This window comes from Takifugu rubripes, chromosome 6 (genome assembly GCF_901000725.2).
Source record: "Takifugu rubripes chromosome 6, fTakRub1.2, whole genome shotgun sequence".
In the NCBI taxonomy this organism is placed as follows: domain Eukaryota; kingdom Metazoa; phylum Chordata; class Actinopteri; order Tetraodontiformes; family Tetraodontidae; genus Takifugu; species Takifugu rubripes.
In genome coordinates this window covers 11,020,223-11,035,460 of record NC_042290.1, presented here as the reverse complement: position 1 = coordinate 11,035,460, position 15,238 = coordinate 11,020,223, and the positions used below count along the sequence as shown (strand labels likewise).

The following is a 15,238-nucleotide window of genomic DNA, read 5'->3' as shown; positions in this document are numbered from 1 at the left end:
AAGAGAACCTAACTTTCAGCAGTTTACGTTTTGTCAACTTTCGAAAATTTGCTTCGTAAGCTGTAAAACAAAAATTTAAAAAAATGCATAAATATAACATACGTTTCAACGTTATATCAATTTCTTTTTTGTAATTTGTGCAGCAGTACGTCATGGGAGGACCCCGTCAACGTTTACATCCCGGTGGGAGGGACGAGAGCGCAGCTGTGAGTTATTAAGCTTCAGTTTCCTGGTAGAACGACGCTTTTTCTCGGTCGCCGGGCCTCAACTATAGCAAATCCTATTTTCAGCACAGGTAAGGTTAAAGTCACACATCTCCTGCTGAGTTTCCGGCGGCTTTGCAACATTTAAGCGATTCGAGTTCAAATGGAGGCGGTGGGTCGTCTGTCTGCAGGGTGTGTCTGAAGGATTATCCATTTTTCTTCCAGAGTCGTATGAATTTCGATTGTTTTTTTGATAGATTTTAACTATATTATAGCGACGTCCATAGAAATCGTACATTTGCTTTCGTATCCACAACTTTAAAACCTGCTTATTAAGGCAAAACCGCTCTTGCTCAATGTCCTCAAACCGTTCACTTTTATTACATAATCGGTGACTCTCGTGCGTAAAGAAGCACAAAGTGTATGCAGCATGTGTCTAACACTCAATACAGATGACTTTTGGCCCCTCTAAGAGGCAAACTGTTGTTGCCTGGGGCTCTAAACAGCCGGGCTGCTGCAGTGTTGGTTTAGCAGATCTACATTTAGATCCACTGAGGCAACAGGATCTAGATTGTCTTTATTCACGCTCTTTGCTGCCTATTGTTGTGCTCATGTGTGCAGCCTGCTCAGTATTTGCATATCAACACGCAGACTGTTTCCCTAAAACATTGCTCATTTGACTTGGAAGTGTCCCCTCTCACTTTGCCTGGCAGTGGTCGGCGGTGCGGGTGTCATCCAGGGCTGCTCCAGGGCTTCCTCTGCTCTGACTAATCACCATTCGTTATTTACAGGGGTGGGATTTGTCAGATCTGTGGTGTTGCCACCAGCACCTCTGTCTGTGGGGTATTTACAGGTGTACTCAGACAAATCCACAGTAATGAGATGAACCCCAGGGACAATAGAGAGCCCGTGAACACGATTGAGGTCATCAAAGGTCACGCTCCAAACTGTGACTGGATACTGCATCTAATTGCTGTTATGGTTTATTTAATTCTCTTTTTTACCTCCTCTTTTTAGCTTTTCCTTCCACCTGTTTGGGAATCTCCACTTTTCCTACAATGGCAGCAGTAAGTTTATTCACTGTTGTCGATCATTATTATGCTTTGTCTTTGTTATATATTGTGTTAAGTATTATAGCTCTCTATTAAAGGGGTGTTCAAACCCAGTCCTTAAGGGTCGTACTCCACATGGGTTTTCTGTCCTACCGGCTAAAACAGAAAACCAGGCTGGACTACGGCTCTTTTGAGGAAATAAAATCATTTTATAAACCAAACCAACATTTTTTTTTTATCATTCTGCACAGTATAGCTCAAATATTCAGGTATGAAAAGTGGCAAAACTAAGCAAAACCCGTATTTGATGATTGGTTTATGTCCAGATTGGAACGCGAGGTACAGTGACCGAGGCGGCTGGTTTTAATCCCGAGGCCGACGTCCAGAAGCTCAGAGACGCCATGAAGGGAGCTGGTGAGTGTCACCACATCTGCACTTGGAAAGAAAATATAACTGGAATATCATTTTTAGCCATTTCCATCCTCAGTTGGAAAGTTTGAAAGTCAGTTTTGCTGCCTGTGTTGCCATGGCAGCTGACGTTGGCTCTGCTGACTGCGTCCTCTGTGCTCTGCTGTAAAATTTCCTCCTGCTGCTGAGGGAAATTTCTTCGTGCTTTCGTTGCTGATCAAACAAAAAGTGACCGCTGCCAATGTTGTTTTGACATCACGCTCAAACCATAACAAGAACCTCCTGACCACCTGAGTTCTGGCCATTCAGCACATTCATGAGGTGGAATGTCAATGTCGTTAAGTTGTAATAGAATAATCATCTTCCCCTGACTCAAGATTGTTTTCCTGTTTTGAATCATTTCTGTTTTGGGGGCCTTGCGGTTCTTGTTGCTAATGACAAAAACCAGCACAAGTTCTCTAGACATGTTTCTTATATATCTGCAGAAAGGAAATAAGAGGCCCTATCACTCAAACCACATTTTAAAAATTACTTTTTTTTTGGCTACATGACTCCGGCAGGGGTGTCATCAGTTGCATGGAGGCATCGGTGATGCCGGGTCGACTTTAATTGAAAGAGATTGACTGACTGACTGTGGTGTTGCATCTCGCAGGCACCGACGAGACCTCTATCACGGCCATCGTCGCCCATCGCACCATCGCCCAGAGGCAGCGCATCAAAGAAGCCTACAAACAGTCACTGGGGAAGGTGGGAGCTTCACCCAACACGCCACCTCTTATCCACTCTCCCTTCCGTGCTCTCTGTGTCTTCATGTAAAGCAGGTTTTCCATCTTGTTGAGCATTAACTGACTAACACCCACGGCGACAGAGAGCAGCCGCTGTGGAAAGCTTCTGCAGAGAAGTACTTCCCTCTCGCAGTTTCTGTTATTATATAGATAAATATTAACTGAGCAGGGAAGTTCAGCATGATGCAGCATGGATATTGATAGTTAGCTGAAGGATCCTGTTAGTAGAAACCTGACAGGCAGAAGGACTGAGTCATGGCAACGCCCTCGAGTTCTCACACGTGTCAGTTTGTGGGGAAACGGCGTCTTTTTCCAGAAGCCACACCCTCCCTGGAAGACGCCGGCTGAGGGAGAGCGGAATGGCTGAAGTCAGCTGCTCGGATAACGCCCTGATTGACCCAATCCAAAGGCAGATTGTGCTTGTTTGTGTTTGTCTGTGTGTCGGCAGTGACTAAAGTTCCGTCTGTTCTCGTCCTCTCGCAGGACCTGGCTGATGATCTGTCCTCGGAGCTGAGCGGGAACTTCAGAAGTGTGGTTCTGGGTCTGCTCATGCTGCCGCCTGTGTACGATGCCCACGAGCTAAAGAACGCAATGAAGGTTCTCGTGAATTCTTCACACAAAATATCCATTTTTTTTGTCATTTTCCCAATCTTAGACTGCACCACTGAGGTGCACTTTTCTAGTCCTGCGCATGTAAACTCGGAGTTTGTGTTACGTGCCTTTGGGAACCGCTGACTTGGACGGTTACAACCCAACTGTCTTTGTCACAGGGAGCCGGCACCGAAGAAGCCTGTCTCATCGATATTCTCGCCTCAAGGACGAATGATGAAATTAAAGCCATCAATGCGTTCTACAAGAAACGTGAGTGGAGTCCGGCGACGGATAGAATTCCTGACCACGGGTTATAATACGGTCTCCAGTCCGACGGTGCCTCCGGGCTTTGTATGATATCTGATATTGTCTATCTGTGACAAAGCCTCTGGTCACGGTGGGGGAATGCAATAACCTCCGTAATGAGGAAAAAGCAGGTTGGATTAATTATTGATGAAGGCCCGTTGCTGATGTCTGTTCGGCCCTTTACTGCCACTGTATTTATTCATCTTGTTGACACGCTGATAGGTTTCCCACCAACAGCATCTAAATATTAAAATCGTGAGTTTCAGATAAAACTTATCTAAATAATTAAACAGATTACAACTCAGAAGAAATCGGATTTCCTGATCAAGGACAGTTAATTAAGCCCAGAGTCTAAATCAAACACGATGATGCCTCTATTCACACAACTGGAGCCAACTATTGCTCCTTAAATTTGCCTAAAATAATATATCTTCAGTCTGAATACACTTTGAACCATTTCTAGTGTGTTTGTTCCTTGGTTTTTCTCTCGGATGCCCCCTTATCACGTGCATTTTTCCCAAGTTTGAATTTTAAATGGAATTGACTTGAATCTAACTGCACAGATTTTGTCCCGACTACATTTGACTTTGTAATTTGACATTTCTCAGTCAACATTAGAGTTTAAACAACGCTTCAGGTCACCAGAGACGGAGCGCAGATCATTTGATGGTGATAATCTGCTTAAACAATGAATGTATTATGAATATTTATCACAATTTCTTGTGTGTTTTATTTTTTATTTTTTTATGAAAGACTATGAAAAATCCTTGGAAGACGACGTGAGCGGGGACACATCTGGAATGTTCTGCAGAGTTTTGGTCTCTTTACTTACTGTGAGTCCTCACGTTTGTTCGGAACAAACATGCAGAACGTTTTCACTTCCTCATGTTCGATAGTTCATCACCTTTGCAAGTGGAACCACAAGAATTATGAAATGCATCAAGCTGAAGATGCATCAGAGTGAAACTTAAGTTAGAAAAAAATCAACTTCCTTTTTTTCAGTTGTGCCAAAAACTTTCTGCCTGCTTCTCTTCAGGCTGGTCGTGATGAAAGCGACACGGTGGATGAGGCCCAGGCTGCTGTGGACGCCAAGGCAAGACTTTCCATACACCTCCCAGCATCTCGCATGGGACTCTCTTTTAGATTTATTGTGTGTGACTTCAGGAAATCTTCGAGGCTGGCGAAGCCAGATGGGGCACGGACGAGGTCAAATTCCTCACGGTTCTTTGTGTGAGGAACCGGAAACACCTTCTTCGAGGTATCTGCTTCATGTTCAAGCGGTTAAAATGGGAACGTTTAAGGGAACCTCATCACTAAGCAGCCCGCCTTCTTCCTTTAGTGTTTGATGAATATCGAAAGATCTCCGGAAGGGAGATTGAGGACAGCATCAAGAGGGAGATGTCCGGCTCTCTGGAGGACGTCTTTCTGGCCGTAGGTGCGTCTCCGCTCCTCCATAGAAACATCGCAAACATTTGTCCATTTGGTGACTCCCTTGTTGCCTTGCAGTGAAATGCATTCGGAACAAGCCGGCGTTCTTTGCAGAACGATTGTACAAATCAATGAAGGTGAATATTCCATGATTGCTAATGGAACTGGAAGGGAAATCCAGCAGTGTGACCCAGTATGCTGACAGTCTGTGTGTGTGTGTGTGTGTGTGTGTGTGTGTGTGTGTGTGTGTGTGTGTGTGTGTGTGTGTGTGTGTGTGTGTGTGTGTGTGTGTGTGTGTGTGTGTTCAGGGGCTGGGCACCACAGATAGTGTTCTTATCAGAACAATGGTTGCCAGGGCAGAGATCGACATGTTGGACATTAAAGCAGAGTTCTTGAAGGCGTATGGAAAGACTCTGTACTCCTTCATCAAGGTGAGGCACAGAAAGATGCATGCTTTTAATATTCTTCAGTAAGGCTTTATCGTGCTGGTGGGTGTTTATTCCCTGCACTTCCTTTTGAAGCCTCATTGATCCCCCTCTCGTTTTATCAGGGAGACACGTCGGGAGACTACCGTAAAATCCTGCTGGAGCTGTGCGGAGGCGAGTGAACGCCGGGCCCAGCTCTGAGCACATCATCAGTTCTTTACCTCAATGGGGCCGTCACATTTCACTGACCGCAGTGCCTTGTTTTACCATTTATACTAATTAAAACCAAAGCCCGGTGACCTTTTACACGCGTCTGTGTTTTTGTTATTGATCCGGCATTAAGGATTCATTAAGCCCGTCAGCGGGAGACAGCTCTGCACCTCTCGCATCTTGAAGGACGTTAAAGATGAATTTATTGGCTTCGAGCCCCAGCTCTTGTTACGGGGCAACATTTTCATCATTGTCCCTTCGGTGAAGCCCATTTGTTTAATTGGTAGCAATTCCTCAATTGTTGAGTCAGCCCTTCATCATTTCACGTAATTACATTAATAGCCTGCTAGCTTGGTTTCAGGGGCAGTAAAGCGTGCTCTAATCAAGTTAAAGAGGATCCATCTCAGCTCTGACAAAAGGCAATAAACGTTGGAATAAGGTATTGTTGCGCCAATCAGAGTGGCCACTAGGTAGAGCCAAAACAACCGACGCTTGCAGCTCCTGTTTTAATCATCCTCTTTCAAAAAATGCTTTAATTGTTGGCGATGCACAATTACAGAAAAGAACCATGAGTGCTTTTTACCTGAATCTTATATTTATACCTTTAAGGCTCCTCTGTCCTGTCTTTAGTGGGCACATGGCTGCGTCTCCCCCGCCTCCGTCAAGCTGAGATAAATTACATTTCTGGTACAGTCCAAACACAAGATAAGCCATGCAGGCCTTGATAAGAAGCCAGCTGAGCAAACCCTTCTGCACCCTGGCCGGTTGAAGGGCCTGATCAGAGCATCAGGGCAACACAGACCAAACGTCTCCATCCGTTCGTGTCTTCATCCCACAGGCTGCTTAGTTTGGAGGGTAGAACGGTCAAAGTTTTTAGGAGGAAATCAAAAGACTTTCGCGTGTAACCTGGAAAATAAAAATAAAAGGTGCATGTTAAGTAACATGTACTGTATAAAACAAGGATGTTATGTTTATTGTCACAGTTTTCATTAGTAAGCAATATCCAGGTGCCCCCTGGTGTCCAGGGTGTCAGGCTGTTCCTGCAACCTGCATGTTGCTGCGTCTCTGAGGGACAATTATTTATGCTTAAGTAGCTCCCAAAGCCTTGTCTTTGAGCGGTAACTGCGTGAATGGTTTTTCCCCTCTCTCCCGAGAGAGTCACTGTCTGCACATCTGGAATGTAAAGCAAAACAAACCTACACGCAATTAAATATGACACAAATGCTCGGACAATTCTTGAGCATGTTTTCTGAATCATCGACGTACTCTTTCGTGTTCTTTTCTCCTGTGGCAAATCACCACCATCGTAATGTCGGCCTGGAGATGCAGTGGGCTATTATCATGCTTTCAGGCAGCAATTTCACATTCAAAGGAGGAGACGTCATCTTAAGGCAGCATGGTGATACAAGACAACTCGACTGCATTTATCGGAAAGGACCTATGTTGAAGAGCAGAATCCTGCAGATGAGGCTGTTTTACAGCAGCAGGTAACACACATGTAACGATGGCAAATTGGAGACATATCACAAAGAATAGACCACAGACGAAGTTCCCAGGTTAGGAAATAAGTCAAACCCCAGAGAACCACTGAGGTCTTTGCTGTGCACAGAGAACACAGCAGAATAGCTGGAATAAGAAATACTGAAGGCCAAAGTTGTTTGTTGAGGCTGAATATAATAATCCAATTCCTCCAACCAAGGCTGCATTTGAATACAGATGCTACAAGGTCCAATAGTGGAGTGCATGACACACACACACACACACACACAGTGACACCAAGTCAAAACAGCTAAAATGGAGCCTGATGATGCAGTGAAAACACTGCAGGATAATGTTAGCTGTACTAAAGAGACAAACAAATGTGTTTCTGGTAGCAAACTCAGGTGGTTTTTTTGTGTATTTAGTGAGTCAAAAGATTGAAAAGGTTTGATTTCACAGACTCACAGAGTGCTACATCAAAGAAACGATCATCTTATGTAGAAAGGTAATACATCAAATCTTTGCAGATGTTATTATTCCTCAGAGGTGAGGAACCATTGTGTTTATTGGTTAATCCAACAGCGCAAGATTCATTTCACCCAGATGCAATTAAAACCAAGGCTGAGATCGGTGTCAGCAGAGAACAACGACAAACGAGGGCAGGAGCTTTTTAATCATGGGATATTTTGAGACTGAATCAGAATTTGTTCATTAAACTGCACTTTTCTGACGTTTAATTCCCGCCATCTTCGCCGTCTCTGTTTCGTGGCCCCTGCAGCTCCAGGCCTGTTTAATGGAAAAGTGTTGGCAAACATGCCGATGCCTGTCGAGCTTCTCTGAACCTGTGATATTGTTCTGGTTGAAGCCGCATTTCAGGCGTCTCGAATGTTCTGTTGCTATGAAGATGTGGGTTCCATTAGTCAGACGCCATCAGCGTCCTCCCGTCCTGTTTAGTTTGCACACTGTCATCATCGTCCTTACAGTGATGGAAATCTGTCTCGAAGTCCTCCTTTGCTGACATTTGATGGTTTTTTTTGATAGAACAGATGCAACATTATGCGTAATTCTTACATATTAAAGGAAATTGAAGGAGGCGCAGTAGCTGTCTGGCACTGACAATTGATGCTACGGCTAAAAATAAACATAATTCTCAACATGTTTTAGCAAAAAAGAAAAGCTTCAGTCTGACTTTTAGCGACTTCCATGGATTTCTGGTCAGCAACTGGTGCTAAATCTCCCCTCTGTGAGGTTTTTAATCAAACCCTGCAAATTTAGTTCTCTTTCAATTACTTGGATCTGTTCCTCAGCAATAGCAAAAGAAGCCTTAATTTGAATAATGCAGATTTAATGTGACATTTATACACTGAAATCTGGTTATGACTCGTCCCTTCTCTCCTTTATACATGAATTTGTAGCTTTATCTCCTTTGTCATATTAGTTTGCTTCTTTAGTTTGTCAGGGTTGGCTCAAAGAATAATAATTAATCTCAGCCAGCAGTAAGAAACAATTACTTTTATGACCAAATAAAAGAAGGCAAAAGAGATTAAATATGGTCAAATTATATTGTGTCTTATCATTTCTTTAAAAGCAACACATTAATTAAGACTGATGCGCTTCTGTTAGACTACACTTACCCTTCAAAGAAGACCTCGAAATGTCTGTTGCACGCGCGCGCGCACACACACACACACACACACACAGACAGATGTCATTTCACATGTTGAAAACATGCTTTTCAGAGGAGAAGATTTGAAGAGGCATGTCCTTGGGTGGAGAACCTCAGAGCCAGTAAATGGAACATTCCGGCCTGAGATTCTGCATGATGGACGGCTGTTTTTGAGAGCTGCGATAGAGGCAGAGCAACACGTGGCCGTACTGATAAGCAGCAGTTCTGGTTGTGGATCCAGGAGGGAAAATATCGATCGGGCGGTTTATAACACACTTCTCCCTGTGTTCAGACTGTTTCCAGGGTTTGTCCATTTCACTCAGCTGATGAGGGACAAAAATGTCTCTTTTAGCTCCATCCTCGTTCATTAGCTCCAGCATTACACTTTAAAAAGTTAATCAATAACAATCCCACCACTGTCATCGTCTGCCAGCACTGATCAATCAAGACCAAGTCCAGCATGAATTTTGTTGGGTCTTCAGCATCTTATTGGCTTCCTGTCGCCTCATCAGACATCCCTCTCCCTGCCCATCTTTCCTCTGGGTGCACGCTCTCTTTTTTCTGAAACAGCAGCGGCTTCAGCTCATTCGCTGTGCACAAGCGCACGGGGATCGTTGCTCTCCGCTCCAGACGTCCTCACAGAAAAACACCAACGCCGGTGAGTTGCTGCATGCTTTCTGTCTGCACGTTGGCTCATTTTCACAACATGTTGTTTGTTGATTTACTGTGATTTGCAGACCTCAGCGTTTGGCCAGTAATACAAAAAGAAATGTTACACATACAAAATACACATAATGAGGGGTCAAATGATGCAGCTTCCATACTGTATGTCTCACCTTTTATGGTATAATTGTGTTTTTCTGTATTTTAACACTAATATATTGAGAAAAATGTTAATAACTGTTCAGTTTTTCGTCCTGTAAGACTTTTGAATCCTCAAAATCTATAACAGTTAATTCTTACACTAAAGACTCAAAGCTATAAGCTTGAAGTATGGAAAAAAATCTTTTCAATTAATAGCTCAAGATATTTTTGAAAAGGATTGTTACACTCTGCAATAACTGTACTAGATCTTTCTCCATTTTACAATTATTCTGGCCACAACTAAATTTGCTACGTTCACATCAAATACAGCTTTTCTCTCCTGATAGTCTTTCCACAATAAATAAGAGTCAATTGTGCACGAACGCTCTGCACATTTACACCTTAATCCCTGTAAAAGTCGACCAATGTTTTCACCTTTCAGTAGCAACGGCCGGGTGAGGGTGAGGATTCTAAAACATGATCAACACCTCTAGATTCCCATCACAAACTCAATTTAACCCATAAATGCTGAACTGTTTGCAGCAGCCGTTTTGCACCTCTGTTTTGGGGCCCCTGGGATCATCTGGGCAGCCGACGTGCAGTTTTGTGGGCAGGTGTTGTCAGCGTTCGTGTTTCTTCGACACAAATACAGATCTGAAAAGGTCTGCTGGTGACTGCAGGAGTCAAATTGGGATTTAGAAGCTGCCTGACCAAGAGCGATCAATAACGAGTCCAAGCAGAAGTCGATCAAGAGGAGACACTTAAGCCAAAATTGGTGGTAAAGATTGTGCAGAGTTTTAAAAAGAAACAATAAAGAGTCAGAACCATATTTCTGAAGTGTTGGGAATGTGCAGCAATGAACAGGCAAAAAAACCTGCTGCTGTTTGACCTTCGATCACGATGATAATCGAATGCAGAAGACAGTTTTATTTCTGCCTGTTACGCTCAATAAATGTCCCAATGACGTGGAAAACTCTCCTGCTCTTTAATGGGATTAATGGAATGGATGGTGCGTTGTGACATTTTCAAGAAACACTTGTGTGGAAGGATGTTGATGTTCTTACCTGCGCTTGCTAATACACCTTTACAGCCAAAACCCATTTAACAATGTCTCTGACTCTTACAGTGAAATGCCTCGACAAAAACACCCACTAATGGCCTTCCATTAAACATTTCCTCTCCCCACTGTTAAAATGTAGCCTTCATTCTTGGACTGAAAACATTCATTTGATTAGCATGCGACCTTCTGGAACATTGATAAGCTCCAGCTGTAAATACATTGTGATTGTGTGTCCAGGTTGTTGCCATGGAAGGAAATCAGAGTAGCCTGGCTGGGAGCAGCCAGACCGACCAGCACATTAACCAGGTTGCCGTGCACAACAGCTCGGCCAACCGCAGCTCCCAGTTTGCAGATGTGGCGCTGCTGCAGACGTTCAAGCCTCTTATTATCCCCTCTTATGTGCTGGTGGTGGTGGTGGGGGTCTTTGGCAACTACCTGCTCCTCTACGTCATCTGCCGTAGCCGCAAGATGCACAACGTCACCAACTTCTTTATCGGGAACCTGGCCTTCTCCGACATGCTCATGTGTGTGACCTGCGTGCCGTTCACCCTCGCCTACGCCTTCAATCCCCGCGGGTGGGTTTTTGGCCGCTCGATGTGCTACGTGGTGTTCCTCATTCAGCCAGTCACAGTCTATGTTTCAGTCTTCACACTCACGGCTATTGCTGTGGACAGGTGGGTGGTAATCAAACAGCAAACACACACACACACATCTGCAGCCCGCTCAGATCTGTTGCTACCAGCCCACCTCTGGGTCATGTTCAAGACGAATAGAGAAATTTGTTTTAAAGGTTAAATAAATGGTTAGATGGAGCCTTGTTTGGTTCTGATACTGACGTGTGCGCCGCTGCTCTGTGTTGCAGATATTACGCGACCGTCCACCCGCTGAAGAAGCGCACCTCTGTGGCGACCTGCGCCTCTGTCCTAGTCGGCATTTGGCTGCTCTCCTGCGGCCTCGTGGGCCCCGCAATCCTGCACACCTACCACGTGGAGTTCAAGGGCGAAGGGTTCACCATCTGTGAGGAATTCTGGTTGGGTCAGGAGAAAGAAAGGCGCGCGTACGCATACAGCACCCTGCTGGTAACATACGTCCTCCCGCTCTCGGCCGTCTTCGTGTCCTACCTCTGTATAACTGTCAAACTGAGGAAGTGTGTGGCACCTGGCCACAGGAGCCAGAAACAAACATGCGCCCAACAGGCTCGGAAGAGGAAGATCTTCCGCCTGGTGGCGCTCTTGGTCTCTGCCTTTGCATTGTGCTGGCTCCCCATTCACGTGTTCAACGTGCTGCGAGACATTGACATTCACCTGATCAACAAGCGCTACTTCTTGCTCATCCAGCTGCTCTGTCACCTGTGCGCCATGAGCTCGTCCTGCTGCAACCCTTTCCTTTACGCGTGGCTCCACGACCGCTTCCGCGCCGAGCTACGCAAAATGTTCAAGTGTCGCCACCGTATAGGAGTGCGCTCGGCCAACCACTGCCGGGGCAGCGTGGTCCTGTGACCACACAGAGGGTTCACAGGCTTGTTTATTGACCACAAACCCGCCAACGTCGATTCACAAATTTTCGATCTGTAAAAAAAACCAGACCTGACTATAGTTCCGATTATGTCAATATTTTGCACCTTCTCTAAGACAAATGTTATAATAAGGTTTAATAATATGCTGCGAAACAGCATCCTTTTAACCCTGAGCAGATGTGAATACACCGCCCAGTGTCACTGACCAGTAATTTCGGTGGAAAACCTGAAAAGAAGCTGTACAGTAGCACGACCCCCCTTTGTTGTTTCAATTGCTTTTCATATGTTCGGCAAACATGCAGGTCTTTGAAAAGCTTCAAGTATAGTGATCTGAGACGTGGCGTCCTTTCAGCTTGTGCTCGTGCAGGTTTAGATTCGATTCTGCATTAATTGCATGGAACGGCTGCTTTATGTGCATCGTGTACAGTATCGCATTGTGGTAATTGTCTGTTGGATAAAATAATGAAGGGGAACAGTCTGTCATCTTTGCTTCACACCGGTGTAACCACACATTGACAGGAGGTGGAATTTAATCAAGCCCAACAAATTCACTAATTGGAACGGCTGGAGAGCACAAGGGCTCTGAATAACAAGGGCACTTTCGTGTGTTGAAACAATGAGAGGATTTATGGATAACTTTGGACGCAAAAGCGCACGTGCTGTTGTAAATAAGTGATAAATGTTATTCTATTTGTTCCCTGTTTCTGTTATATTGCTGTGCTCTGGATCTAAAAGTGCAGGCTTGAATCAGTATTAGCATTTTATCTGGAATAAATTATATTTAAAACATCTGGGTGGATCTAAAGAAAGTGATTCTCCAATTACCGGACCATACCAAGAAAAACATATATTCATTTATTTGTATATGGTTTTTTTATATATAACAGCAAATATCTTAGATGTAGCCTTACATCTAAGAGACTTTTTTTTTACAGACATTCTATAAATTGAATTAAAAAAAAACCAAACTCTGACATCTTATAACGAATCTCCGAGGGAAGCAGGTGTAATCACACGGAACAGCCGTCCTTGGATTCAGAGAGGAGCTCCTGAGCCAGAGCAAACTGTTGGACTTCAGAAGGAGAGCGGATGTACGAGCTGATTTCGCTGTCCGAAATCTCCTCGTCGCCGGTCACGTCGGCGGCTATGGGCGCTTGAACTTTGCGTTTCTTGCCGTGGACGACACACGGCGGGGCGAAAAGAACCCTCTTCCCCCAGTTCTCAGCTGGATCTCGCCTGCCCTTGCTGCTGCCGGGCTGTTCAGGCTGTGTGGGCACGCTGTCCTCTCTGTTTCCAGGTCGCCCAAGCAGGTCAGAGTCGAGTTCATGCTGTTCCATGGACGAAGCATTCGGACTCTGTTGCTCAGCCTGAACGATGTGAGGGGGAGTGTTCTCCTCCCTGTCTGCCAGCAGAGCTTCCTCATGTGTTCTCAGAGCCCTTCTTAAGAGGGCAAACCTGTACTTGAGAATGTCCTCCACTTGCTGAAGAACATTATCAGGCTTCACCTTTTGCTGGAGCCAGGGAATCTCATTAGCCAGCTTACACAGCACCTCCTTCATCTCAGCGACTCTTTTCAGAGCAGGCTTCAGAGATTTCACTTTGGCAATCTGACAGAATTTGACAAGAGTTAAACTAAGGCGGTACTTGTTGGGCCTCAGCGACTGCCAGGCCAAATAAGTGGCTGCCATCATGATGGGGACGGGCCTCCTGCCAGTCACAATCCAACTGTCTGCAGCCAGCTCCACCAGCGCGACAGTACGTTTGGTCATGTCCTTGACGTTTTCAGCCAACTCTTCACGGACGTGAGGAGCGCTGATTTTATACCTGGCACAAAGGAAAATACTGCTAGTCAAGACATTTTCAATCCAATAAAAGCCAGAGCCATTAAAACACAGTTGAGCTTATGAAACAACCCTGTATCGCTTTAATTTTCTTTTTTTAAATTTAAATTCACATTCTGAAAGCAAGAAGGATCATTTATAATGATGTTATTTACTTACTCCTGACAGTAACCCTCTATTTCATCCAGGAAGCTGACTGATGGGACCTCAATGTTGAGAATCTTGACCATCTCTTGATAAATTGAGCCCAAATGCAACACATCTGTGTCCAGCAAAGACCCAATGGTCCCCATGGTGATGGGCCAGTTGAAAATTCTGCAGCTTGCAATCACGCAGCAGCCAATCAGGATTTCTTTTTTCTGGAGACTCACTCTGATATAGTTCCTGTGTTGATAGGCTTGGTTAAATATGTTCTGGGAGAGCTCCTCGATCTCGTTGTTCACCCTGAGAGTCCGACATATGGCCTTTACGCGCTGCAAACCTGTTAAAAAAAAGCCCATCCGGTGTTATTGTGACCATTATTAACTATGGTGTTTATTAGGGGATGTTCAACAAACACCAAAAACTTACATTCTTTTAGACTTCTACTGGGTTTTTTGTCCACGGCCGTGGACTGGCTGTAGCTCACCACTGGGAAAAAAATAAAAAAAAAAGAAAATATGAAGGAAATTATTGAGTGATACAACAAACTCTTTGGTAGTTTTTCGGAAGGAGTCTAAAAGGACCATATATATGTTGATTAATGTAATATTGATCTCATATAGGGGAAAGGAGTGAATTATTACGACCGAGCTGATAATAAATTGATAGTTTTACACAGTCTGTCCACCAGTGGGCACTAAGAGGTGTTTCCTCTGCACCCTATGAAAAAGGAAGACAATAAACTAATTGGTTTTGTGCTGAAATATTAAGGTTAACCTGGTAAATCAGTCTTGGTTTGTGCAAAAAATTATAGTGAAATTGTGTGACTAGTCTAGCAAAATTGAATTTAAAAATTACTCAGGAAACACGTCAACAAAGACGTTGACGGCCCGTTTTAACCACATTCCCACCTGAACCTCCAAATGGTTCTTTTTCCAGGACTCCTTCGGACACCACAGAGCCACAGTCGACGCACACCAGCTGGGTTTGAGCGTATAAATCATCCTCGATGATGTTGGTCGACCCGCAGGAACGACAGCGCAAACTCCCTGCAGACATTCTCAAAACAATCGCGCGGAAAAACGCGGTGCCAAAATAAATGTTACATGGAGCTGGAAAACGCAAATTAAACAAGTTATTTTGTGTTTAGAATCTGTCCTCTGACGTTGTTGCAGCGCAAACTAAGCGCAAGCAGAGGCGAAACTGAAACGTCGCCAAAATATGTCCGTGCGGAAACAAAAGCTCACTTATCAGTTCCGCTCTGCTAATCAATTTAAATGAGCCGTAAATAGCTTGATTTTCCAGGGATAATGGCAAAGACGC

At 44.5% G+C, this 15,238-nt stretch overlaps 3 protein-coding genes across 4 annotated transcripts; 2 read left to right on the top strand and 1 right to left on the bottom strand.

The window, feature by feature from the left end:
• Nucleotides 1-143: 143 nt before the first annotated feature.
• Nucleotides 144-5,504, top strand: anxa4 (annexin A4). The gene is made up of 13 exons (XM_003965485.3): nt 144-295; nt 1,221-1,270; nt 1,582-1,669; nt 2,316-2,410; nt 2,932-3,045; nt 3,219-3,309; nt 4,099-4,178; nt 4,382-4,438; nt 4,510-4,603; nt 4,685-4,780; nt 4,852-4,910; nt 5,082-5,204; nt 5,324-5,504. Exons 2-13 carry the CDS (start codon nt 1,262-1,264, stop codon nt 5,378-5,380), a joined length of 963 nt encoding a protein of 320 aa, XP_003965534.1. The 5' UTR covers nt 144-295; nt 1,221-1,261; the 3' UTR covers nt 5,381-5,504.
• Nucleotides 5,505-9,023: 3,519 nt separating this feature from the next.
• Nucleotides 9,024-12,186, top strand: prlhr2b (prolactin releasing hormone receptor 2b). Of its 2 annotated transcripts, none has more exons than XM_029837488.1 (3): nt 9,024-9,211; nt 10,655-10,992; nt 11,280-12,186. In XM_029837488.1, the coding sequence occupies exons 2-3, from the start codon at nt 10,664-10,666 to the stop codon at nt 11,914-11,916; spliced, it is 966 nt and encodes a 321-aa protein (XP_029693348.1). In that variant the 5' UTR covers nt 9,024-9,211; nt 10,655-10,663; the 3' UTR covers nt 11,917-12,186. The 2 variants fall into 2 exon arrangements, with proteins under 2 accessions (XP_029693348.1, XP_003965535.1); XM_003965486.2 differs by having other exon boundaries at nt 9,034-9,211; nt 10,655-11,091.
• A 581-nt stretch (nt 12,187-12,767) lies between these two features.
• brf2 (BRF2 general transcription factor IIIB subunit) lies at nt 12,768-15,157 on the bottom strand. The gene is made up of 4 exons (XM_003965524.3): nt 14,827-15,157; nt 14,345-14,404; nt 13,934-14,255; nt 12,768-13,757 (listed from the first exon to the last, which is right to left on the bottom strand). Exons 1-4 carry the CDS (start codon nt 14,972-14,974, stop codon nt 12,944-12,946), a joined length of 1,344 nt encoding a protein of 447 aa, XP_003965573.2. The 5' UTR covers nt 14,975-15,157; the 3' UTR covers nt 12,768-12,943.
• Nucleotides 15,158-15,238: the final 81 nt, after the last annotated feature.

Bases quoted from the DNA above. Each gene is read 5' to 3' on its own strand.
- anxa4 (XM_003965485.3), top strand. The intron at 1,670-2,315 runs GTGAGTGTCACC...TGCATCTCGCAG, and splicing joins AGACGCCATGAAGGGAGCTG to GCACCGACGAGACCTCTATC. The intron at 4,781-4,851 runs GTGCGTCTCCGC...GTTGCCTTGCAG, and splicing joins GGACGTCTTTCTGGCCGTAG to TGAAATGCATTCGGAACAAG.
- prlhr2b (XM_003965486.2), top strand. From the start codon at position 10,664: ATGGAAGGAAATCAGAGTAGCCTGGCTGGGAGCAGCCAGACCGACCAG. The intron at 11,092-11,279 runs GTGGGTGGTAAT...TCTGTGTTGCAG, and splicing joins ACGGCTATTGCTGTGGACAG to ATATTACGCGACCGTCCACC.
- brf2 (XM_003965524.3), bottom strand. From the start codon at position 14,974: ATGTCTGCAGGGAGTTTGCGCTGTCGTTCCTGCGGGTCGACCAACATC. The intron at 14,405-14,826 runs GTGGGAATGTGG...TTTTTTTCCCAG, and splicing joins AGAACCATTTGGAGGTTCAG to TGGTGAGCTACAGCCAGTCC. The intron at 14,256-14,344 runs GTAAGTTTTTGG...TTTTTTTAACAG, and splicing joins CAGTAGAAGTCTAAAAGAAT to GTTTGCAGCGCGTAAAGGCC.